This window comes from Podarcis vaucheri (genome assembly GCF_965113315.1).
Source record: "Podarcis vaucheri genome assembly, chromosome: 2".
Taxonomy (NCBI): Eukaryota; Metazoa; Chordata; class Lepidosauria; order Squamata; family Lacertidae; genus Podarcis; species Podarcis vaucheri.
In genome coordinates, this window is record NC_138760.1 from 120,293,674 (window position 1) to 120,320,326 (window position 26,653).

Sequence of the window (26,653 nt, forward strand, 5' to 3'; positions counted from 1 at the left end):
TTTCCTAGCATAATGGAGTTAAGCGAGATTTATGCCTCAACAAGTTCGCGCGTAACGCTGCGGGCTCCTTGCGTGGGGATGGCCTCACGTGTACACGACACGTGTGGGTGCGTTTTATTTAGCGATGGGAAGATGAATGACGGTGGTTCTTCCCCCCTGGCCTCGGTTTTGTCCTTCCTGGACATCACTGGCGATTCTTTAAAAGAATCGGGACTGCAGGTCTCTTTCCGCGAGCTGAGTGAGCTATAGAAAACCTGTATATGAAACGAAGGGTTCAGATTTCTCAGAAATTGTTGTTAAATCAGGAAGAAAAACGAGGCGGGGTGGGGGGAAAGGCAGATAAATTTCTCAAGATTCCGTAACTTCAATGTGCGTGTCCGTCTTCTCTCATCTGCTTTGCCTGCAGAAGGTCCCAGGTTCAAATCCTGCCATCTCCAGGTGCGGGTTTTTGGGGCGCGCGGGTGTGGGAGTTTAGCTCCCAAAAATTCCAGCGCCATCCACGCTCTTTTTAGCACTTCCCACGATTGCCCGCGACCTGCTCTTCTTTGTGTTGCTGGATGAACGTTTTAGGACTTTCCTATCGTTCGCGGTTTTGCTTTGTGTTTACACCTGGATTTTAGCCGATTTAACCTCTCCATCTTTTACTTTGCTAATTCGATAAGAGCCACGTTTTTGTACACAGCAACTAAGAAACGCGGCAAATAATACGGTGTCCTCTTTGTCATCTACATCATGGGAACCATCCTCATGATTTTTAAAAATGAAGTTAAAAGTGCCTCTCTCACATCCAGCCCCTGGTTTACCTCCTATGTCCTTTAAACATAAATCTTTATAGTCAACTGCTTAGAGATTTTATTATAAAAAGTGGTGTGTGTGTTAAATAAAATAAAATACAAACGAAGCTGTTTCTGGACCAGGGTTTTTCCACACGGCGAAAAATTTCAATGGCAAACTTAACTGATGTGGCCACCATTTAACATCCATGTTGATTTTCGATTGTATTTTTATTGCTGTATTTCTTACCTTTTTATTGCATTAAATTTTGAATTACTGGGAATGCAAATGGCAAACGTATTAAAATACCACACAAATATATATATAAGAAGGAACAGAATGCAATTCAAAACCATTGAACACAGTCCATTGGAACTGCTAAAAAAGGCAAGAAAATCATAGAATCGTAGAATTGCAGCGTTGGAAGGGACCCCAAGGGTCATCTAGTCCAACCCCCTACATTGCAGGAATCAAATGAAAGCAAATCATTAAGTGGTCTGCCAAGACCACCGGCAATTTTGCAGCTGTCCATGGGGGGAAACATTGGGCAATTGCAGTTCAGGTTGCAGACATGGGTCCCTCCCAATCCTTCCTGGAGATTTTAGGAATTGAGCTAGGACCTTTGGTCTACAAAGCAGATGCTCTACCCATTGAGCAACAGAGCCCATGGCTGTTCTGGCGAGGAGGAATCTGTCCCCATTTGTGGTTCTTGTGATGAGACTCGCCTTTCCCAAATACTTGAGGGAGGGTGATCATCTTTCTTCCCAGGGTGTAGGAGAGGCATTTCTTTGATCCCACATATAAAATGTAATAAAACATCAAACATTAAAAAGTTCCCCATATAGAGCTGCCTTCTGATGTCTTCTAAAAGTTATGTACCGGTATTTTTTTCATCTCCTTGGCATCTGATGGGAGGGCCTTGCACAGGGCAGGTGCCACTGCTGAGAAGATCCATGCGAATGGGACAGGGCTTACATTTCCCATTTCAGATTAAAGTTCACAGGGATCCTAATTCTGCTCCATCTCTCTTCCAGGTGTGGCTGCTTCTGGAGAAGGAGAGTGGTCCCTCACAACAGGAGTGGAGCCATGGCTGAGGAGAGGTACAGGAAGAGGATCCGGAGGGAAGTCACCTGTTCCATCTGCCTCAGTTACTTTACTCGTCCGGTGGAACTGGGCTGCAGGCACAACTTCTGCGAAACCTGCATCTTGAGGTGCTGGGAGGAGTCTGGTAAGAAAACCAGGTGCCCCGAGTGCAGAAAGGCTGTCAAAACAAACTACAATCGAAACAGGCTTCTCACAAATATGGTCGGAATCATCAGTGAGTGGGATCATTCTGAGGAGAGAGAGGCTCAAAGGAGGCGCTCGGATTGTCAGAGGCACCAGAAAACCCTGGACCTCTTTTGCCGGGACGACGAAGCCCCCTTCTGTGGGGAGTGTGACACATCCCAAGGGCACAGCGGCCACAGGGTGGTTCCTGTGGAAGAAGCCGTCCAAGAGTACAAGGTAAGAATGAACCATTCATAGGAACAGCTAGTATATATGATGGGAATTAAAATCATAGAATTGTAGACTTGGAAAAGATCCTGACAATCTAGTCCAACCCACTGGAATCCAGGAAGATGCAGTTGTCCCATAAGGGGATCGGACCTGCAACCTTCATGTTATAAGCACCATGCTCTAACCAAACTGAGCCATTCAGCAATCAAGGTTAAAGGCTGTCCGCAAACCACTGTCTCCTCTGAGTGAGTGTTTATCCCTCTAATCCTAGGTGTGTGCGAGGCAGTCTGCTGTCAACTGACTCTGCACATGCTCAGGAGGCCTCTCATCTAATTATATTTTACACATCCTAAGACAGATATTGGCTTTTATGGGACTGAGACTTGCTTTGCCTCATAAGACTCCACTAGATGTGTATATAGGTATGATTAGGTAAAATAAAAATTAAGCTGATCTAGAAAGATTGAGCGATGTTAAGTTGGCTTTTCTAGGGAAAATAAATGCAGCCAAAATGAGTGCAAACTGAATTTCCCCTTTCAAAATCTGATAATACTAATAGCAGAGCAAGCATTGAAAAAATGGAAAGAATTAATACCAGTACAGTACATAATTTTTTTGGGATGGAAAGAAATGTACAATTGCTTTTAAAAAGGCAAGCAAATAATAAACCCTATTTGGCTGATGTTTTGGGCTTCTCTGAGATGCTTGCTGTTATAAAGGGAAAAAATACTTTGATGGCTCAGATCAAGAGGTGAAGATTTTCCCCCTTGGTGGTATTTCAGTGTTAATCGTTCTATTTACATATACACAAGTACTGCCCAACAACAACAAACATTAGAGGCATAAAACCACCTTCCTTTCTCCTGTTGCCAGCCCTAAACTATGCAAAGAACTCAAGAGTCATGAGTTTAAACCAATTGTGTTAATGTAGGTCTGCCACTGGTGTTTGGTCTTAGGCTTGTAGTGCAAGCAGTGTATTCCAACAGCTTTAACCAACCCCTGCCGGCCCCAATGCTGCAACAATCAACTAACCCCCACAACTGCATCCCCTAAAAAAATATAACCCGCAGGGACTAAGAATTCGTAGCAATCCTAGACTGCAGGGTTGGCATAAACTCTTCCGCTCCCTGCCTGTGAGAATATCAACAATGCTTTCCAGGACAAACATGACTTAACACTTTCTCAGCCACAATACCCACCCTGCAGTATGGTAGCTTTTACTTGCATTAGTGGGCAATTTGTTTGAATGATAATTTAAAAAGAAGGAAATCCAACCTGTGATAGAAAGAGGATGACATTTTCTGGAGAAGGGGCTTTCTGGGTCTTTTCTCAACATTTCTCCACAACACTCATCAGTTGCATCTGTCGTAGGCTCAATACTCTGGATGGCAGAAGCAGGATCTGCAATCTCAAAAACTGGGAAACGATAACATAATTCAACTGTCCTCTCGCTTTCCTCTTTCTCTCTTTGCCTCGATGACGATTATGATGGTTATCTCCAAGAAACCTCTCACCAGGACCCAAATGGGAACTTTGGTTTTTCTTTTCAGGATCAGCTCTGCGGGTTCCTGAAGACTCTGAAGGAGGAGGAGGAACAAATTCAGGCGAAAAAAACATCGACAGGAAAGAAAAGTTCATTCTTGGGTGTAAGTGTCACTCTTACTGGGAAGTAAGCAAATAAGAAAAAGAATTAATGCTTGGGAGAGAATTAAAATAACATACTGAACCCATCAGGCAGGTCTACTCTTTTAGATGCCTATTTGTTTGGGGAAGCCTGTTCTGACTGGAAGGAAAAATTTCCTTTGCTTGAAAACTGATGCATCATCTGTGAAAATCTAAAAATTCAGAAGCACCCAGCCTGTTCCCCTGCAGTAATCCTCAAACCCTCTTCATCCTGCAGAAGGAGTGGCAATGTTCCTAACAGCCTGTTTTTCTTTCCACATGTTTCTTGCAGAGAAAAATAATATCAGGTAGGCAGAAGATGAAGGATGAATTTAAGCAACTACATTTGTTTCTGGGAAAATGGGAAAACCAGCTGCTGAAGGAGATGGAAGAGGTGGAGAATGAGATTGCGAGGAAATCGAATGAGCAGCTGGGCTGGCTCTCCAGAGAACTTGACTCTCTTCAAAATATCATCCAGGAGCTGGAGGAGAAGCTTCGGCAGCCCCCCAGTGAATTCCTGCAGGTAGGAGAGTGGCATAAGCAGCCCAAGCTTTTCTCCAGGTCAAGGCCACGACCAGACCAGTCAGTCTCTGCCTCTGCCTCTATCATTATTCACAAATGACGTTGCTTGGTTTTGTGGAGCTGGTAGCTGGTTCTCTTACGTTAGGTGCAGGAGCATTTAAGAGGACAAGCAGAGCATGTGCACCTTAATTTGTTACTTAACGATGATGGAATCAGATATTTTCTGCTCTTGGCTGATGATGGGTCTGCTGCTGGCTCCCAAATTAGCGATGTGGCCTTCCAAACCTGGCCTGCTTGTGGACTGGGTGGATCCCTTGGCCTGATCCCTGCAATGAACAGAGCCCTATTTTGTGCCTTTTAAGGTGTGGGACAGTTTGTCATTTCAGGGCTTCTTTTAAGAAGTTTTCCCTTCTGTGGTTATATTACCTGAGTTGGGCTGAAAATAGGTGGACCCTTGGTCTGATACCATACTGGTCCTCTTTGGTTCCTGTTCAGGGCTTCATTTAAGAGGCTGTGCTCTGATTTTATGACATTACCCTGCTTGGACTCGGGCATGGGGCGTGGGCTTCGATGGATGGCCAGTCGTGGAGGCTGAGTTCTCTTCTTTTTCTCTTTCCCCTGCAGGATATTAGAAGCACTTTGCAGAGGTAATCAGATCCCTCTTCTTTTCCTTTGCGCTTTGGGGTTCTATGAAGGATATGGACTGCAGGAAAAACACCCGTTGTTCCCAAAGGGACAGTATGGGTCTTTGTGACCTCCAACTTTTAACAAATCAATAGGGGCCCACTTTTTCTAAAGTTCCTATTTTCACTTCCAAACTTCCTTTTCTCAGTTTCTATCTCTCGTTTAATTCTGATTCTCTTTCCTTTCTTTCTGTTTCCACCTGGTAGTCTCAACCGTCTTCCAAAAGAGGGAAGTATCTAAGAAAGCAACAAACCATTGTTCACACTTTTATTCCCTACACTGCTTATTTCAATATACGTTTCAGCTGTTCTCTTATTATTCACCTTGAATCTGACCAGCCAGTTTCTTGAGACCTTTGTGATCCTCTCCCCTCTCCTCCTATTGGTTCCTTTGGGAATTTGAGGTTGGGTGGAGAGCCAGCTGGCATATTTAAACCTTTTATTTCTCCACAGGCATGAGGGGAGACAGGCATTTGAGGCTCCCAAGATTTTTCCTCTTGAATTGGTGTGGAAAGTTTGGGACTTCCATGATATAAATCCATTTCTGGAAGCCGTCGTAGAGCAGTTCAAAGGTAATGGCTGCAAGAATTTCATGCTAGATATTGAATAGGAGAGCCAGAAAAATTGAACTTGAGGGTCAGTAGGGAAGGAATTTAAATTTCACTGAGGGGAAAAGGAGGTCCTGCAACCACAGCTCAAAATGCCATTTGCTAAGACTGCCTCTCTCAGCCTGGTGCCTTCTGTTTCCTTTGGACTCCAACTCCCATCAGCCCAGCTGATAATCCAAGTCCAACAACATTGTGAAGGCCACAACGTCCTCCTCTCTGGTCTACATCATCTAAGCATGAAGGCAACATGTTTATTTCGTTGATATCTAACCCTTGAGTGTAACATCACCGATACTTCGTTTGTTCAAACTTACCTTTGTTGATATCTACAGGAGCCTGGCTAAAGGAACTTTAAAGACTGTGTCTTCCTTTTGGACACAATTTGAATGAGTTTTCTGTTTGTGGCTTTTGTAGTAGATCTTGTACCTTGTTCTCTCAATTTTTGGATTATTAATATAAGATTTAGAATGTAGAATGCTTTGGTAGTGTTTCGTGTGCCGCTTATGTGCTGCTTACTTCATACTGGTCTACAGTGATAATCAGAGTCCAACAACATTGTGAAGAACACAACTTCCTCCTTTCTGGTCTACATCATCTAAGCACGAGGCCAACATGTTTATTTCTTCAGCAAGTGTCTCACCCACATGCAGATTTATGCAGGGACACTTGGAAAAACTCACACAGTTTTGTGGCTGAAGCTTTGTATGACTTAAGGCCCAACGGGGGGGGGGAGTGCAAGAATATAGTGAGTAATATAATGATCAGTTTGGGGGTTTCTATTTTTTGTAAATAATTTTTATTCATTTTCCAATAAAGAGGGGGGATCCATATTAATAACAAATCAAGCCACATCTTACCACGTTCAAAAACAAAAAAAAGTACAGCCAATTATAGAGTCTGAATTACTTAATTTCAATTGTCCATGTTCTAGATTTCAAGACCTAAATGATCAGTTTGCTGGTTTCAGTGACACTATGTCATAACACAAGTTTAGCCAGGCCTTCGTCTCCAACGCTTTAAGGCAGTAACCTTAAGAGGCAGATTTTCAAAAGCAGATAGTAGTTATCTTCAGTTTACAAGAAAGGGGATTATGACTATAATCAGCTGACTCTTTTTGTGTGCTATAACATTCATTAACAGCAGGGCGGTGTGATGCTTAATCTCTCTTGCTTTCCGTTTCACAGGCACTCTAACATCCGGACTCTCTCTGAAGAAAGGTAAGCTGAGGAGTCTCAATCATAGTTATCCATCAGGGTGAGTTGTTGGGGTCCATGTGTCAATAGCTGGTGGGGCCACAGTGGACAGAACCAGTGTCCAAAGTCAATCCTTTTCTGAGATCCCAGCCTTTTTATTGCTCCCCTTCTTCGTCCTTGGTCAGTTGGCTATTGGGAGAGAGAATGGTGGCTTCAAAGAGCTTTTGAAATTGGACAGAGGGCCAAAGCTGGGCCACCCTAGCAGCAAAGCCACGGGGGGGGGGGCACAGTCCAGTCAGGAAAGGAACCCCCTTCCTCAGTGATCCCTGGAGTGGATCTAAGCTCACAATGTTTATGCTCCCAGCTGATTCCTCTTTTCTTTTCTCTTCCTTTGTCGCCTTGCGACGCCAATAGCAAGTGTAACTCTGGACCCGGACACCGCTCATCCCAACCTGATCCTGTCCGAGGATCGTCGAAGCGCGAGGTGGGGAGAGGCACATCAAGAACTGCCGGACAATCCCGAGAGATTCAGCGGACGTCCCTTCGTGCTGGGCTGTGAGGAGTTTACAGCAGGGAGGCACTGCTGGGAAGTCACCATAGGCACTGCCGACATCTGGGTTGTGGGGGTCGCCCGGAAGTCTGTGAGGAGAAAGGGCTTGGACAGCTTTTACCCTAGTGTAGGCGTCTGGGGATTGGGGCACACAGGTGGCAAGGGCAGGTCTACCCGCCGCTCTCTGCCACCTACTGTGCCAAAGCTGAGGAGGTTCCGGGCAACTGTTAACTACGCAGGGCGCCAAATTCTCTTTTTTGATGCTGATACAGGAGAATTACTCAAGACCTTTGCAAACGCTGAATTCTCTGGGGAGCCCCTTCTGCCCATCTTTTGCATGGGGCCAGAAACTTGCTTTGAACTGCCTCCGGTGACACACTAGTCTGGCCACCCCTCCAGAAAAGGAAGATAAATGTGTGGAAAAGTAACTCGCAGATTGTTTCTTGATTTTTTAAAAAATCAAAGGATTGTATGCGCTTCTGTGTGTAGATGGCATTAAAGTTTTGACAAGTGCTAGAATGAGTCAGATTTTTTATTTTTCCATTGTATATCTGCTTGGCTTGGCTTGCCTTGCCTCATGATCTAGGTGATTGAGGCTAAATCAGGCATCCTCCAAGCCTTCTGGCCTGGGGCACCTTTGGCAATCCTGGAAACCGTGGCAGGGAGCACAAATTACCAATTCCACAAAACAGAAATATGCAGCTTAGATATATAAGCGAATCGCCAAATGTGACCTATGTTACAGCCACCACAATGGAATGTATGGGCGCCATTTTGGGAGAGGCAATGACATTTATTATTATCGTTCCTATTCATTTTGTTTCTATACCACTTTATATTTTAAAGAAAAAATCTCAAGGAGGTTTACAGCACATTAAAACATTGATAAATAATCTCTTTTGCATACCTCCTTAAGAAAGCTAGAGTGGCCAGAGAGGAATGGCAAATCAAGCTGTTATAATATGCCGAAATGGCAAAACTGACCGGAGGCAATAATTTCAAGAAAGAATGGGGAAAGTTTATAATTTATTTAGGGGGCCACTGTAAGCAGATGAAAACATTAGCAGGATTTTAATAACACCTGTAATGTAACTAATATGATGGATATTACGGACAGATAGAAAATATGGATTATGTAATTATATGTAGTTGAAAATGTAGACAATAGGGCCCATGGAGAGGAAGGTGGGAAGTCGAGGGATTCAGAGAAATCTCTCTATTTGGTAATGTGATAATCTTTTCTCTTCCTTAGTTTTTATTTGATTTTACAAGTTTAAAAAAATAATTAAAAAGAAGAAAGCTAGCTAGAGAGGCCATCCAGAATTCACATAGTCACAATTGGACCTGCACCGGTTGCAAAACCTGCCTGGGGGATTTCTAACACTGCAAACGGCATGATCACACAAACACCCAGCAGGAGGGGAAATGCCTAGAACATTCTTATTTTTCAAGAGACAAAAAAGACCCTGGCCACCCCCTCTCAAAATACAGGAAGCCCCCCCCCCCCATCCCATTCATTAAAATAGAATAAAGTAGGGGTGGTTGTACCCAGGGGTGTGTCACTGGGGACTGCAGCACCAAACTGTTATGTACTGAAGTTCTCACCCTGAGCCAGCAGGGGGATACTGTAGATAGTTATGCAAATGAAGGATCGAAAGTGACGTTCAGTGATTGGATAGTATTAGAAAGTTGCAACAGTTACTTTGTTCTGGAGCTCTATATAAGCAGGCTGACGGAGCTCTTCAGTTCAGTTCTGTTCTGGCCTCAGAATAAACAAGAGCTGTTTGAAGAATCACTGTGTCGTCTGATATGTTCGCCCACAACTTAACACAAACGACAACCCATAAATCTTGTCTTTTTAAAAAAGAGACAAAGCAAACCTTGGCAACCCCCTTTTGGGGGTGCGTAGTATTGTGTATCCATTTATTTCTGCAACAATATGAGAGATTTTACTGAATCTTCAAACAGCGTATGGGGGTGTATAATCTGTTGTAGGAAAAGGTGCTTCAGACCCCAAACCCAGCCGGATGGGTCGTGTATGAATAAAATTATTATTATTGTTATTACTATTATTAATTTAATATTTAACTGTACCCCCACAAAAATTGTTTCTAGGCCTGAGCGTATTCAGGGTTTTGTTAGGGTGGCAGGTCTTTTTTTTGGGGGGGGGCAGAAGCTCCATTTGCTATGTATATTTACCCTGCCCCCCCTTGGCTCCACCCATGCTTCTAGGACTCATTCATTTCCAAGTCCTAGTGATACTGACAAACAGGTGCTTTCAATTTCTGTTTCTGCTTTATAGACCAGAAGTGTTTTCCTCTCCTTCATAATCTCCAAGCGGCTGCTGATCTGTCCATCAAAACAGTCATGTAGAGCCGGAGGTCTGTGGAACCGTTGGCCCTTATTAGGTATTAATAAAATAAAATATAATAAAATATTAGGTATTAATAATGGAGGGGTGAAGGTCAGGATGACCAATGGAGAGCCAGGCTAAGAACCTCTGAAGCCATATTATAGAGCCATCTAAAAAGCTAAAAGCACATTTCTCTTTCTCCTGTTTACCACTTTGCCACCTTTTGCAGAGGCAGCAAGCATGCAAGCTTGTGGGTGCAGCTAGCTTGCCCCTGCAGGAAGTTTGCCAGTTGAGGTTAAGCCATTTCTGAGAAACGACCCCTGACAAGCAGGACGTAGCTAACCGCCTAGAGAAACTGTCAAAACCACAGGACGCAGTTCCAGTAAACACCTGCTCAAGTCGAGTTCCAGGAACTGGTAAATAGGTTAAGCACTTTATAAGCCAGTAGCGCCACCTAGTGGAATAGGCAACTTGGAACCGAAAGGACACACCAATTTATTCATTGGTTGAGCTTTAATGAATATGCATCAATGACCATAGGAAATTGTCAATCATTGGCTAAAGGGATGCCAAGGGGCTGAACTGTGCTTTGCAGAAAGGTATATAAGTTGACTGCCCCAAAGGGGGGGTGGGCATTCTTCATTTTCCTGAATGCACCCTATTTGCTTTTTGTCTGACAAAAATCCAAATAAAAAAAAACTTTTTCTTTAAGAAACTTTGCTGCCTGATTTTTTACATTCCTGGTCTGTATTTCTGAAGTCCCTTTCATTTCTGGTGCCGTGACTCGGATCAGAAGGACTTTAAGTGTCCTCAGAGACCAGGAGGCAGCTCCCTTGCCCTCTGGGCAGTGACGGCGGAGGGCCAACAGACCTCCTGGCTTCCAGGTGCACACCGAACCTTTTCTTCGGAGGGGGACAGAAGGCAACTTGACCCTCTTGCTGTATCCTGGGACAGAGGACAACGGATTTGAAGAGCCGAGGTTGGGAGGACAGGGCAGAGAACAGCCGGCTGGGGTGTGTACATGGCAACAAGCCCTGAGGGGATAGGAAATCCTCCTTTTAATTAAGGAGAAGGGAGATCCTGATCAAATCTCCAGCGTGGATAGTGGCATTAAGGAGAAGGGTTGACTCCTGACAACCACCCATGCTTTGGTATTAGGAAGGAGAAAAGGGGGGGGCACAGGGTGGTTAGTGTATGGTACAACGTCTGGTGAGAGAGGCATTTTGTGCATGTATGTGTGTTACCCCGGGGCATTCCCCTGGGGTCGTAGCAACAAGTACTCCATTTCCCAGTCGGGCGACCGCACCTGGGTGAGAAAAGTTGCGAAATGAATGTGTGAGTGTTTGGTGTGGGGACGCTGTACAGGGCCATACTGAAAATGGGAGGGGGAGGCTCGAAAGGCTTGAAAGGTCCAGTAATCCCCCTTCAATGCATGTTAAACAACTTCAAGAAAGGATTCAGTGGAGACTATGGCATAGACCAGGGGGGACATCCTGACCAGATTCCCTATATAGACAACTGGCTGAAGGTGGTAGATGACCAACCCCCCCCCCCTGGTTGAAGAAATGCAGGACTGAACATTGCAAAGTCACTCCCTCATGTCAGGTTTTGGAGAGGGAAGATGTCCAGAAGAAGTGCAGTGTTTATGGAGAAGAGTGTACAGAACAGTAAGCAGTTATTACTGCATTAACAGAGGAAAAAGTAAATAAATACCCACTTTCGAGAAAAGACCATGAAACAGGATGCTGCTATAGAATTAATGTAACAGGATCTTGAGCAGACAAATGAAGGACTTAATAGATTAAACACAAGTCATTTAGAAGAGAGGTCTCAACTAATTCATGACCTCCAGAGGCATGGAAGAGAATTTGACAACCTCAGAGAGGTTTTAGCTGAGAAAGACAAAGAAATTTCTGCTATTATTTCAAATACAAATGTGTATTCTAAGCAGATTAATATTCTGAAATGTCAGATCAAATGCAAAGAGTATGAAATGCAAGACAGGGAAATTGCTGAAAGATGTACAAACCAAAGGTGTGAACAGTGGAGGCAGAAAGCTTTCAGAACTTTCTGAACAGTTAAGTGCAATAAAATCATAACTGGCTGAGAAGAAGAAAAAATTGAAAACACTAGTAAAACAAAAGAGAATGAAGAATTTGTTAGGCAAAACAAAGAGACTAGCCAAACAGTTAAAGATCTTCATTCTGCAATAAAGACTTGTGATGTTACTTACAACAACAAACTCATGGAGTGTGACTCACAAATTAAATTGCTTAAAGAACAAATAAGTAAATCAGCTAAAAATTGCAAGAAACAGAAATAGAATCTAAGGAGGAACAGACCATCTTAAATCCCAGGTCGATGAACATATCTCTGTAAAGGAGAAATTGAACAAGTTACTAAAATTAAAAGAAAAACAAAGAACAAAGTTTTGTGAATGAGCTGAAATCAGTGAAAGATTCACACAACCAGCTCACTTTACAAAATACAAAAAAAGGGGATGAAGATTTAGCTAATTTATCCAGACAACTTGCTGAACATACTGACCATCTAGAAATTGTCAAAAGGTCACTGCAAGAAATGGCAGAGATTGTGATATCCCTAAAAGACAAGTTTAAAGTTGTGGAGCAGCAGGCTTTTGTAGAATCCTGATCCAAGGCTTCAGTATTTTAGCAAAACCTCTAAATGAGAGTACCAGAGGAAGAGAAAGAGACCCCTTTGAGTGGGGACCGGCCCAACAAGAAGCCTTTGAGACTATCAAGCAATTAGATTCCACAGTGAAAGGCTGGCCACCCTGTCTGTGGGCTGTCACTGCCACCGTCACACTAGTGGAAGAAGCAGACAGGTTCATGTTTGGCCAGGAGATGCATGTGAATGTGCCCCATTCGGTTCTCACCCTTATGAAATATAAGGGGTACACAGACTGAAACAGGCTTTGCCCAACCCATTGAGAAGTCTGCAGGTGCAGTGGAAGTTTGTGAAACAGACGTGCCTGATGGTCTAGAGAGACCAAAGGGTCCTAGCCATTTTAAGGGCCAGCCTTGATTCTTGGCTGTTGCCAATACTCCAAGGGAGGAAGCCCTGGGTAGCGTGGCAGCCACTGAAGACAGCATGTCAGGCCACAGTGGCAGCCAGACCAGAGGGGGCTGGAAGCCCAGAAGGGGCTGTAGGATGCCCAGAAAGCCCAGAGGGGGCTAGAGGATGCCCAGAAAAAGTACCAAGCCCAGAGGGGGCTGAGGCTGTTTTGGGAAGCTGTTTCTACGCTTCAATAAATCTGTGTGATGGACTGTGGGCTGGAAAGAGGCTGAGAGAAGGGAAGAGGAAGGCAGTTACAAGTTGTTCCTCAGGCAGCAGAGCACCCAGAAGTGGGGGTGCAAGCCAGGCAAGCCGTTCCAAGAGTTCTAAGAAAGCCAAAGTCTCCAAGAGTTGTTTGTGCTCTGAGGCGAAGTCCAACAGCAAAAGGCATTGCCCTGCAATTGGCAGCTGGATGCAAGGCTAACGTCCAGAAGTTGAGAGGTTGCTGGAAGCAGTATGGGGTCCCGAAGAGATTGCTGTGATGCACTGCAAAGCCCATGGGTGAGGCCGGGACATGGTCACTAGGGGCAACCGGAAGGCAGATAACGCAGCTTGTGAAGCAGTTTTGAAACCTCCACCAGCACTCAACGCAGCCCTCATCCCACAACTCACTCCAGACGATGTGGAACCACGCTACACACCGGAGGAACAACAGTTGGCACGCCAGGAAGGAGCAACACTCCAGGAGGGATGGTTCCGTCTACCAGACAACCGTGTTTTTGTGCCCCAACATCTGGCTACCGTGATTGTGAAGAATTACCACGAGTCCACTCATCTAGAGGGTCCAGCTGCCAGAGTACACCTTGGGAGACTTTTCTATATCACTAACCTTTCTCAACTAGTTGCTGCTATATCCCAAAAGTGTGTCCTGTGCGCCAAGAACACCCCCAGACAAGGCCACCTTCCCCCACCGGGCGTACAACACGTGGGCTTCACCCCTATGGAAAGCCTGATTGTGGACTTCACTGAACTACCTCCAGTTAGGGGCATCAAATACCTGCTTGTGTTTGTCTGCACCCTGACGGGTTGGACAGTGGCCTCCCCAGAAGTATTGGCAGTGACAATGGCCCTGCCTTCATTGATGAAGTTGTGCAAGAAGTGTGCAAGGCGCTGCAGATAAACTGAAGGCTACACGCAGCCTACAGACCCCAGAGTTTGGGAAAACCTGAACTTATGAATCGCACCTTGAAGACCCACTTGGCCAAGTTGACCCAGGAGACGGGACTACACTGGATAGATGTCCTGCCCATTGCCTTGTTTCGGATTCGGAGCACTCCAACCAAGAGACTGAGACTATCACCCTTTGAACTTTTGTATGGCAGGCCACGCCCTTTCGTCCGAGACATCCCCGCCAGTTTGGGGCGGGTGGGAGATCACATCACTCAGGAACAAGTGCAATTCCTGTCCCCGTGTGTGTTTGCTTCCCTTTCCAGGTACTACCTCGAGCCTACACCTTGCAGTCTCGCTGAGCCGGTCCACCAGTTCCAGCCGGGTGACAGCGTGGAAGCGCAACCCCCTCATCCCTAAGTGGCGAGGCCCGTATACCGTCCTCCTCTCCGTCCCAACTGCGGTGAGAGTAGCCGACGTGATTCCCTGGGTGCATCACACGCGTCTGATCATCACCTTGTGTCTGACGCTACCGGAAACGCGTTAGGCCACGGGCAACGAGATCCTGCGACTGATCATCACAAGGACTTTCACAAGGACTTTCCCCTTTTCTCTATTATGTTCTGTATTGATTTGCTCTATGTCCTATTGTCCTGACCCCACTGAGCCATACCGACCCTATTGGCCTGCGGACCTCTGCTATGACTGGTTCGTCTTGCCAGTGGTAAGAAATGGCGTGCTCATTGGCTATTGGGAACAGGGGTTTGATGAGGTTGCCGTATTGAAACATCCCACTACCCCACTGTGGCTTCTCTTCCACACCACTGTCCAGCGCACATGGGTACTGCTCCTACGGGAAGTTGCAGAGACGGTCGAAATCTATCGAGTTCTGGACCGCTCTTGCTGTTGTGGGGGGGTAACCAACTGTCACTCAGGGGGTAGAGCACTGTACCAACCCCATCTGGTAGACCAGGTCCTAATCTTAATCCAGGTGTTGCATGGGACGGAGCCTATCTTAATGCAAATATTGCAGGGGAGGGAGCCTGAACCAGGTGCGCATTGAAATTGCTGAACAAGTGCCAGTAAATCCTGCAGCCCCACCTGTGGTTGTCGTGGTGGCTCGAGCCTCCCATAATCCCAGAAGAATACCTGGCCTGGTAACTCCACATCTAATACCCTTGAATGTGGTAGGGTATTCTTGTGGCTGCATAAGGGTTGCCACCCCAGGCTTCAGCCTCCATAGGCCCTGGTCAGAGACCACGTAGGTGACCTCCACCCAGTAGGACCAGCCTTTGAACTTTACAGAGTCTATTGCCATCCCTATAGCTCCCGAGGCCTAGCAGTGTATCAGTGTCAGACGGCCACTTTTCCCTGTGTAGAGTGGGAACGTTTTGTGTGTAGACGCTGTTCACGCCTCAGTAGGGCCAGGAGTTAGAGGCCCACATGACCTGGCCTTCATGGGCCACCATCCCTTTGGCCTGTGGTATTACCCTTTTTGTGGTATTTCTGTGTTGGTGGTACAGTTCTTTGTTCTGGGGCACCGAACGTTCCTCGAATCAGGATGTGGATCATACCCTGCCTCCTGATGGTTCTCACCTCTCAGATGGCCACCGGGTGGAGGGAGAACACCTTCCTGAACATGACCACGGCTGTGGCCAAGAGCCTGAACAGGTCTGAGTGCTGGGTATGCGTGCGAGGTCAAGATTCTGAACACCACCTACGTGGTTCCCCAGCACCATATTTGAAGACTTGACAGGGTCATAGAGGGAGGCCCGTGTATCCACAGGAGTGTACATTTCCTGGCTCTCTATGATATTGTACCTATAGGTCCATCAAGCGAAAATGGAGAACCGTGCCGGTCAGCATTTTCGTGATGGAAAGGGGGGAATGGAGGGGTGAAGGTCAGGATGACCAATGGAGAGCCAGGCTAAGAACCTCTGAAGCCATATTATAGAGCCATCTAAAAAGCTAAAAGCACATTTCTCTTTCTCCTGTTTACCACTTTGCCACCTTTTGCAGAGGCAGCAAGCATGCAAGCTTGTGGGTGCAGCTAGCTTGCCCCTGCAGGAAGTTTGCCAGTTGAGGTTAAGCCATTTCTGAGAAACGACCCCTGACAAGCAGGACGTAGCTAACCGCCTAGAGAAACTGTCAAAACCACAGGACGCAGTTCCAGTAAACACCTGCTCAAGTCGAGTTCCAGGAACTGGTAAATAGGTTAAGCACTTTATAAGCCAGTAGCGCCACCTAGTGGAATAGGCAACTTGGAACCGAAAGGACACACCAATTTATTCATTGGTTGAGCTTTAATGAATATGCATCAATGACCATAGGAAATTGTCAATCATTGGCTAAAGGGATGCCAAGGGGCTGAACTGTGCTTTGCAGAAAGGTATATAAGTTGACTGCCCCAAAGGGGGGGTGGGCATTCTTCATTTTCCTGAATGCACCCTATTTGCTTTTTGTCTGACAAAAATCCAAATAAAAAAAAACTTTTTCTTTAAGAAACTTTGCTGCCTGATTTTTTACATTCCTGGTCTGTATTTCTGAAGTCCCTTTCAATAAAATAAAATAAAATATTAGGTTTACATACCACCCTTTAACAAAAGATCTCAAGGGACTCCCTTCAGGGGCCATTAAACCAAACTCCCATTGCCAATGCTTGCTGGGAATTATGGGAATTGTAGTTCTATTCATTCATTCATTATCCCACCCTTTTCTCCAACAAAACCCCTGTGATGTAGATTAGGCTGAGAGGCAGTGAGTGGCCCAAGGTCACCCAGTGAGCTTGAAGGCTCAGTGCGAATTTGAACCCGGGTCTCCTACTCCAGTACAGTACCTCGGGTTACATACGCTTCAGGTTACAGACACTTCAGGTTACAAACTCCGCTAACCCAGAAATAGTACCTCAGGTTAAGAACTTTGCTTCAGGATGAGAACAGAAATCATGCTCTGGCGGCGCGGCAGCAGCAGGAGGCCCCATTAGCTAAAGTGCTGCTTCAGGTTAAGAACAGTTTCAGGTTAAGAACGGACCTCCAGAACGAATTAAGTACTTAACCTGAGGTACCACTGTACTTGAAACACTCCAAAATACTTGAAGCTGTCTCATAATGAAATCAAACTATATGTGCAGCTAGCTCAGCATGATCTACTCTGACAGTGGATCTCCAGAGGCTCAGGTAGAGACTCTTTCCTGGGCCCTCTTACCTGAGATCCTTTCTGAATTGGGCTGTTCCACTGTACGACACCACAATAGCTTTCAGCATCAGGAGGGTTAAAGATTCCTCTCACTTAGTCTATGGGTAGGCAACCTAAGGCCTGGGGACCGGATCCAGCCCAATCGCTTTCTCAATCCGGCCTGCAGACGGTCAGGGAACCAGCATGTTTTTACATGAGTAAAATGTGTCCTTTTATTTAAAATGCATCTCTGGGTTATTTGTGGGGCATAGGATTTCGTTCATTTCCCCCCATATAGTCTGGCCCCCCACAAGGTCTGAGGGACAGTGGGCCGGCCCCCTGCTGAAAAAGTTTGCCAACCCCTGATCTTGAGAGAGAAAAGCTGCAGTTGAACAGGTCCACCGAAGGAGGGAAAGCCAAAGGCTTCATTGCAAAGAAAAGAGTTCTGTGGAGATGTTGGAGGGACTTGGGGAAGATGGAGGAAGCGCATAAGCCTGGCCCTGAGCCCTGCAGAATTCTCATGCTCGCACTTCCCCGCCTCTGTCAGGGAAGGGAGAGCGCAGCCATGGTAGCTTGTGATCACATCCTCCGTGAAGAGAGCAGGGCCTGGGGCAGGGATAGGCAATCTAAGGCCCAGGGGCCGGATCCAGCCCAATCGCCTTCTCAATGTGGCCCGCAGACGGTCCGGGAATCAGCGTGTTTTTACATGAGCCGAATGTGTCCTTTTATTTAAAATGCATCTCTGGGTTATTTGTGGGGCCTGCCTGGTGTTTTTACATGAGGAGAATGTGTGCTTTTATTTAAAATGCATCTCTGGGTTATTTGTGGGGCATAGGAATTCAGTCATTCCCCCCCAAAAAAAATATATAGTCCGGCCCCCGACAAGGTCTGACGGACAGGGGTTGAAAAGGCCCACTGCTGAAAAAGGTTGCTGACCCCTGGCCTGAGGCATACAAGGAGAGGCGGCAGAGATAATTTGTCCAGGGCTAGAGTTCAAATTCAAGGGGAAAGGCCCAGTGAACTGAAGCATGATGCCTGGGCAGGGTTTGCCTCTCAGTCTTGGAGTGGAGAGAGCCTTTGGATGTAATGCGGCTCCTGCGAAGCAAAGTGTGTCTTTCCACGCAAGATAGCAATAAATAGTATTATGAGGATACCAGAGTTACTCTGTATTTTCTGGGCAGCCTTGAGTGTGGACTGCAAACTGAGGAGTGAAGTAAGTTCACCCCTCAGGCAGATGATGCCCAAAGGACTTTATATTTATGGGCTGCTGTTTGGTGGTGCTGGAGTCCCCAGTGACGCACTCCTGGGCACAACCGCCCCTTCAGACACCCTGTTTCATGCTTTTCGTCCACCACGATTTTATTCTATTTTAATGAATGGGGTTTGGGGGGGGGAGCTTCTGTGACAGAAAAGTTTGTTTACTGAGGTGGTTGAGTCACCTAGTGTGTTTTTTCCCCCTCCCTTCCTGCAAAGTTGCCTAGCAACAGCTCCTGATTGGCCAGAGTTCCAAGGCAGGCAGTTGGAGTGGAGTGAGAGAAGGTGTGAGGGATTCATGGGGTCTGAGAGAGGGATTCTTCTTCTGACGGGGTAGAGCTGAGGAGAGCCGAGAACTGACAGTATATATTCCCAAGTTCTGAATCGCAGAACACTGTTAAAATAGAAAAGACACCGTCCCACACGGTGTTTACAGGAAAACGGGTCCTCAGAGGGAATACTCTGACAGGAAAGGGCAGTCGTGATTCTGAGGCAAAGGAGGATTTGGGGGTCTGTAAGGAAACAGTCCAGTTAAAATCCTAAATTCCTGAAGTGTGTGGGGAGAAGTCTGATCTATGGAAGATGTGTAAAAGAAAGTAACCTTAAGCCTGAACAGCATACAGCCTACAACTTGAAACCGTACTCATTTTCATAAAAAGCAACAGCACTGGTTGTTACATTTCAGTGGAAGAAGAACCAAAACCCCTAGTTTACACCTATTATAATAAAGTTTGTTTGCAACCTGTTTTCCCAAAAGAAAAGCCCACTGTCGCTCGTGATTCGTTCTCTACTGGGGATTTCAACTGAGGGAAAAGGAAACAGAGGGCTGGTCTAGGGAGAGAAAGTGCTGTTACTCCATTGCAGCTTCCTATATTTTGAGAGGGGGTTGGCAGGTGTTTTTTCTGTCTCCCCCCCCCTTAAAAAGAGAGAGAACGTTCTAGGCATTTTCCCTCTTGTTGGGGGTTTGTGCGATCATCCAGTTTGCAGCATTAGAAATCCCCCAGGCAGGTTTTGCGACTGGCACAGGTCCAACTGTGACCATGTGAATCTTGGGTGACCCTCTAGCTATAATAAATTATTATTATTAATTCTACCCCGCCCATTTGGCTGGGTTCCCCCAGCCACTCTGAGGTATGCAAAAGAGGTGATTTATCAATGTTTTAATGTGTTGTAAACCTCTTTGAGATTTTTTTCTTTAAAAAGCAGTATAGAAATGAAAAGGAATAATAATGATAATGAATGGCATTGCCTCTGCCAAAATGGCGCCCGCACATTCCACTGTGGCGACGGTAACATAGGTTTAAGGTGCCATTTGGAATTAGCTTATATATCTAAGCTTTGTAACACTGCGTGTTTGTTTTGTGAAATTGGTAATTTGTGCTCCCTGCCATGGTCTCCTGGATGGCAAAGGTGCCCCTAGGCCAGAAGTCTTGGGGGATGCCTGATTTATCCTCAGGCACCAAGACCATGAGGTGAGGCAAGCAGATATGCAATGGAAAAATAATCTGACACATTCTTGTCGTCATCTCTTTAATGTCATCTACACACAGAAGCGCACACAATCCTTTGGTTTTAAAAAAATCAAGGAACAATCTGGAAGTTACTTTTCCACACGTTTCTCTTTTTTTTCTGGAGGGCTGGCCAGGCTAGTGTGTCACCGGAGGCAGTTCAAGGCTGGTTTCTGGCCCCACCCAAAATATAGGCAGAAGGGGCTCTCCAGAGAATTCAGCCATTTTAACGTAGTGTGCCTTGCCTGTATCAGCATCAAAAAAGAGAATTTGGCGCCCTGCATAACTGACAGCCACCCGGATCCTCATCAGCTTCGCAGCAGGCAGGCTACGCAGCTGCCTCAGTCCCCAGATGCCTTCCTCAGGGGTAAAGCAGAGCATGCCCTTTCTCCTCACAGACTTCCGGGCGACCCCCACAGCCCATTCACCCGAAATGTCCATGGTGACTTCCCAGTAGTGCCTCCCTGCTGTAAACTCCTCACACCCCAGCACGAAGGGATGTCCACTGAATCTCTCGGGATTGTCCGGCAGCTCTTGATGTGCCTCTCCCCACCTCGCACTTCGACGATCCTCAGACACGATCAGGTGGGGATTAGCGGTGTCCGGGTCCAGAGTTACACTTGCTATTGGCGTCGCGAGGAGAGAAAGGAGGAGAAAAGAAAAGAGGAATCAGCTGGGAGGCTAGACATTGTGAGCTTAGATCCACTCCAGGGATCATTGAGGAAGGGGGTTCCTTTCCTGACTGGACTGGGGGCCTCCTTGCGGCTTCGCTGCTAGGCCCAGCTTTGGCCCTCTGTCCAAATTCAAAAACTCTTTGAAATTCTCTCTCCCAATAGCCAACTGACCAAGGACGAAGAAGGGGAGTAATAAAAAAGGTTGGGATCTTAGAAAAGGAGTGACTTTGGACACTGGTTCTGTCCACTCTGGCCCCACCAGCAATCGGCACATTGGCCGCAACAGCTCCCCCAATGGATAACTTTCCCCGCTATCCTTAGTTAATGCAGTGGTGGTTTCAGAGCCCGCTAGCAGGGATGATGGAAGCAGAAAGCTTCCTGATAGAGCACACATTCCCTCCTGGTTCTCTGTCAGACCATCTTGACCGCGAGCCCTTGAAGACCTGCTCCCTGCCTTGCAAGCCTATTCCCCCTAGCCAGGACTGACTCCAGCTACAAAAGCTGAGGCTGTGAAACAGACTCTTGGGTTTGGGCATTGGTTAGGGCTTTTGCTGCTATTATGTTACTTCTTTATTTTAGATCTTATGATTTAGGTGGAAGTTGTTCAATTTGTTTGTGTACTTTTTAATGTTTTATTCATTGCATATGACTATTTTGTGTTATTATGTAATTATTTATATGTCACCAGCCCCCATGAGCATGGGTTTAACTTTGGAAAGGGGAAGTGCAAATAAAATGATTGATTGATTGATTGATTGAGGCTCCTCAGCTTACCTTTCTTCAGAGAGAGTCCTGATGTTAGAGTGCCTGTGAAACGGAAAGCAAGAGAGATTAAGCATCACACACCGGCGTGGTGTTAATTAATGTTATAACACAGAAAAAGTTGATATCATTGTTTAGTCACAATCCCCTTTCTTGTAAATTGAAGCCATTGGTTTGAGTCCTACCCTCCAGAGCAGGAGAAGACAATCTTGCTCCATCTTACTTGCCCTTTAGATATTTGAAGATGGCTACAATATCGTCCTCTCAGTCTGCTTTTTTCCAGGCTAAACATGCCTAACTCCCTCAACCATTCCTCGGTTTCCAGAACCTTGTTTGTCTTTTCACTTGTTTCCAAATAATCACATTTGACTTCTGCTTATGAGATCTTCTGTCTCTCTCAGCATACACAAGGATAACTACTATCTGCTTTTGAAAATCTGCCTCTTAAGGTTATTGCCTTAAAGTGTTGGAGCCTAAGGCCTGGCTAAACACGAGTTGTGACAGAGTGTCATTGAAACTACCAAAATGATCATTAAATTCACCACAATATTCTTGCGCTCACACACCCCCTGGCCGATTTCAGTGGGCCTTAAGTCATACAAAGCTTCAGCCACAGAAGTGTGTGAGTTTTTTCAAGTGTCCCTGCATAAATCTGCATGTGGGTGAGGCATGGTTGCTGAAGAAATAAACATGTTGCCTTAATGCTAAGATGATGTAGACCACAGAGGAGGAAGTTGGACTTTAAGTATCAGCTGGGCTGATGGGAGTTGGAGTCCAAACAAACAGAAGGCACCAGGCTGAGAGAGGCAGTCTCAGCAAATGGCATTTTGAGCTGTGGTTGCAGGACCTCCTTTCCCCCTCAGTGAAATTTAAAGTTACCTTCCCTACTGACCCTCAAGTTCAATTTTTCTGGCTCTCCTAGCATTACAGAGGACACCTTGAGTTTTTCCTCAACCCCATATGGACCAATTCAATATCCAGCATGAAATTCTTGCTGCCAATACCTTTGAACTGCTCCACAACAACTTTCAGAAATGGATATATTTCAAAGATGCCGAAGATTTCCCACATAAATTCAGGAGGGAAAATCTTGGGAGCCTCAAATGCCTGTCTCCGCTCATGCCTGTGGAGAAATAAAAGGTTTAAGTATGCCAGCTGGCTTTCCATCCAACCTCAAATTCCCAAAGGAATCAATAGGAGGAGAGGGGAGAGGATCAAGAAACTGGCTGGTCAGATTCAAGGTGAATAATAAGAGGTCAGCTGAAACGTATATTGAAATAAGCAGTGCAGGGAATAAAAGTGTGAACAATGGTTTGATGCTTTCTTAGATACATCCCTGTTTTGGAAGATGGTTGAGACTACCAGGTGGAAACAGAAAGAAAGAGAATCAGAAACAAGAGATAGAAGGGAAAATAGGAACTTTGGAAGGGAAAATAGGAACTTTAGAAAAAAAGTTGGCCCCTATTGATTTGTTAAAAGTTGGAGGTCACAAAGACCCATACTGTCCCCTTGGGAACAACGGGTGTTTTCCTGCAGTCCACATCCTTCACAGAAACACAAAGCGCAAAGGAAAAGGAGAGGGATCTGCTTACCTCTGCACAGTGCTTCTAATATCCTGCAGGGGAAAGAAAAAGAAGAGAACTCAGCCTCCACGACTGGCCATACATCAAAGCCCACACCCCAAGCCCCAGTCCAAGCAGGGTAATGTCATAAAATCAGAGCACAGCCTCTTAAATGAAGCCCTGAGCAGGAACAAAAGAGGACCAGTAAAGGATCAGACCAAGGGTCCACCTATTTTCAGCCCAACTCAGGTAATATAACCACAGAAGGAAAAACTTCTTAAAAGAAGCCCTGAAATGACAAACTGTCCCACACCTTAAAAGGCATAAAATAGGGCTCTGTTCATTGCAAGGATCTGGCCAAGGGATCCACCCAAGCCAGACCCCTCTTGGCAAGAGCAGATTCTGTGAAGCTCCCAAACAGGCCAGGAAGGCAACATCACTAATTTGGGAGCCAGCAGCAGACCCATCATCAGGCAAGAGCAGAAAACATCTGATTCCATCATCATTAAGTAACAAATTAAGGTGAGCATTCACTCCTTGTCCTCTTAAATGCTCCTGCACCTAACGTAAGAGAACCAGCTACCAGCTCCACAAAACTAAGCAACGTCATTTGTGAATAATGATAGAGGCAGAGACTGGTCTGGTCATGGCCTTGACCTGGAGAAAAGCTTGGGCTGCTTATGCCACTCTCCTACCTGCAGGAATTCACTGGGGGGCTCCTGAAGCTTCTCCTCCAGCTCCCGGATGGTATTTTGAAGAGAGTCAACTTCTCTGGAGAGCCAGCCCAGCTGCTCATTCAATTTCCTTGTAATCTCTTTCTCCATCTCTTCCATCTCCTTCAGCAGCTGGTTTTCCCATTTTTCCAGAAACAAATGTAGTTGCTTAAATTCATCCTTCATCTTCTGCCTATCAGATGTTAGTTTCTCCTGCAAGAAAGATGGAAAGAAAAACAGGCTGTTAGCAACATTGCCACTCCTTCTGCAGCATAAAGAGGGCTTGAGGATTACTGCAGGGGAACAGGGCGGGTGCTTCTGAATTTTTAGATTTTCACAGATGATGCGTCAGTTTTCAAGCAAAGGAAAATTTTCCTTCCCATCAGAACAGGCGTCCCCAAATAAATAGACATCCAAAAGAGTGGAGCTGCTTGATGGCTTCAGGGTGTACTTTTTTATCCCCCCACCAAACACTAGTTCTTTTGATTATTTGCTTACTTCCCAGTAAGAGCGACACTTACAAGCAGGTTTTGAATGGTGTCTTCTGCTCTTCTATTATACCTCAGGTTTTCTGCCTTCATCCCCTTCAGAGTCTCCAGACCCCTGCAGACCTGATCCTGAAAAGAAAAGCCAAAGTTCCCATTTGGGTCCTGGTGAGAGGTTTCTCGGAGATAACCATCATAATCATCCGTGAGACAGAGAGAAGAAAAGGAAAGTGAGAGGACAGTTGAATTATGTTATTGTTCCCCGGGTTCTGAGACTGCAGAGCCTGCTTCTGCCATCCAGAGTATTGAGCCTACAAGAGTTGCAACTGATGAGTGTTATGGAGAAATGTTGAGCTATCTCTAAATTTATTCTGGCAGGGGAAGAAAACCAAGAATAAAGTATAAATTGTTAAGAAATACAGTCATACCCCGTTTTGCATCCACTTCATGTTGCGTCTTTTCAAGTTGCGTCCCACAGCAACCCGGAAGTACCAGAACGGGTTACTTCCAGGTTTTGCCGCTCACGCCTGTGCAGAAGAGCCAAATCACACTGTGTGCCTGCACAGAAACGGCAGTCTAGTTGCGTTTTTTCGGGATGCAGCCGGGCCTCCGTAATGGATCCCCTTCATAACTGGAGGTACTACTGTACTAAGGAAAGAGGTGGCTTCTCCCTGCCAGATTTGAGAATATACTATGAGGCATCCCGTCTATGCTGGCTGCAGAACTGGATTGATTTAAAGAATGTGGATATTTTGGATTTAGAAGGTCATAACAATAGATTTGGTTGGCATGCATATTTATGGTATGAGAAGACAAAAGTGCATAAAGGTTTCCTAAACCACATGGTAAGAACATAAATCTACCAACCGTGGGACAAATAAAAAAAATATTGGAACAGAAACATCCTGGTGGCTCTCACCACTGGAGGCATTATCTGTGAAAAAACTTAATGCAAAAAGTGAGTGGGTGACTTATAAAGAGTTGTTATTTGAAGTAGATGATCAATTGAAAATAAAAAATGGAGGACATTTGGTAACATACTGGCTGCAATGCCACCAACTAAATGATGTGTTTATGAAAGATAGAAGGAATGGTTTTAATACAGAAACTTCAAGCTTCAAAAAAGAATTATTGGAGAATAATTTAAAATTGGTTTCAAAAATGTATAAATTGTTGTTAGAATGCTATACTAAAGATGAAGTGAAATCAGTAATGATACAATGGGCAAGGGACATTGGATATAATATCCAATTGGCATCATGGGGAAAAATATGGATGGAAGATCTAAAATTAACAGCATGTTATACGTTGAAAGAGAATTACATGTATAGGAAAATGATGTATCGTTGGTACCTAACTCCTACTAAATTGACCAAAATGTATAGAACTGCCACAGATGCATGTTGGAAGTGTAAACAGAAGGAAGGATGTGGACATGTGGGGGGGGGAAGCATATTGGGAAATGATTTATAATGAGCTGAAAAACATGTTTAAAATAACTTTTGTTAAAAAAACCTGAAGCTTTTTTATTAGGAATTTTAGGTCCAGAAATACCGAAGGATTTAAAGAGACTATTTATGTATGCCACAACAGCTGCTCGGAAGCTACTTGTCCAAAGATGGAAGGAGGACAACTTACCTACATAAGAAGAATGGCTGATAAAGATGATGGACTACACTGAATTGGCGAAAATGATTGGGAAGATCAGCGATCAAGAGGACAATACGTTTACTCAATAATGGAGAATATTTTTAAGTTACTTGAAAGAACATTGTAAACAATTGAAAACATTGGCAGGATTTTAAAAACACTTGCAATGAAGGGAGAACTATGATAAAAATTGAGATTTAGTTGATTGTAGCAGCAGCATGGTGAGGGGGGGTGTTGTTTGGTTAATGCTGTGGGAACAAATGCCTTGCATTTATCCAAGCACGTGGATCTCAACTTTGACTGTAAATCTGAAATCTGCTCCTCCTGTGAATTAGCACACCAGGCCCTGCAGTAATAGCCTAAGATCAAGCACCAGTGATAGACTTATATTAATACAACTGGTTTAAAACTCACGGATCTTGAGTTCTTTGCATAGTTTAGGGCTGGCAACAGGAGAAAGCAGCGTTGTTTTATGCCTCTAATGTTGTTGGGGGGTTTTTTTTGTGAAGGGCAGTATCTGTATATATAAATAGATTTGCTAACATGGAAATACAACCAAGGGGAGAAATCTCCACCTCTTGATCTGATCCATCACACTATCTTTCCCTATTCTCCTTTGACACTGTTGCAAACAAAATCTGCCCTTATAGAGTCCTTTCTAGGTTCCCCATCGGTAGGAGAAAATAACAGAGGCCAACCAGAGAATATTAAGAAGCAAAGCAGCTAGTAAGCTTGATCTTTATTAAAGCTGTTGCAACAGGGTGTCCCCCCCCCACACACACACGCAGGAGAGCAGAGGAGGACCCAGAACAAAGGTGTGCCCACCCTTATATAGACATTTTGAAAT

At 45.3% G+C, this 26,653-nt stretch overlaps 3 protein-coding genes across 3 annotated transcripts; 1 reads left to right on the top strand and 2 right to left on the bottom strand.

Annotated features, from left to right (window-relative positions):
* Window positions 1–4,160: 4,160 nt before the first annotated feature.
* LOC309526191 (E3 ubiquitin-protein ligase TRIM7-like) lies at window positions 4,161–5,748 on the top strand (the record flags this gene model as incomplete). The annotated part of the gene is made up of 3 exons (XM_082212106.1): window positions 4,161–4,456; window positions 5,080–5,102; window positions 5,592–5,748. The coding sequence occupies exons 1-3, from the start codon at window positions 4,253–4,255 to the stop codon at window positions 5,746–5,748; spliced, it is 384 nt and encodes a 127-aa protein (XP_082068232.1). The 5' UTR covers window positions 4,161–4,252.
* A 14,219-nt stretch (window positions 5,749–19,967) lies between these two features.
* Window positions 19,968–23,568, bottom strand: LOC309527525 (ohanin-like; the record flags this gene model as incomplete). Its single annotated transcript, XM_082214351.1, has 5 exons — window positions 19,968–20,583; window positions 21,409–21,441; window positions 22,401–22,519; window positions 22,989–23,011; window positions 23,542–23,568. The coding sequence occupies 5 exons, from the start codon at window positions 23,566–23,568 to the stop codon at window positions 20,099–20,101; spliced, it is 687 nt and encodes a 228-aa protein (XP_082070477.1). The 3' UTR covers window positions 19,968–20,098.
* A 13-nt stretch (window positions 23,569–23,581) lies between these two features.
* On the bottom strand, window positions 23,582–24,252 carry LOC309525326 (uncharacterized protein; the record flags this gene model as incomplete). The annotated part of the gene is made up of 2 exons (XM_082210899.1): window positions 23,582–23,884; window positions 24,193–24,252. 2 exons carry the CDS (start codon window positions 24,250–24,252, stop codon window positions 23,603–23,605), a joined length of 342 nt encoding a protein of 113 aa, XP_082067025.1. The 3' UTR covers window positions 23,582–23,602.
* Window positions 24,253–26,653: the final 2,401 nt, after the last annotated feature.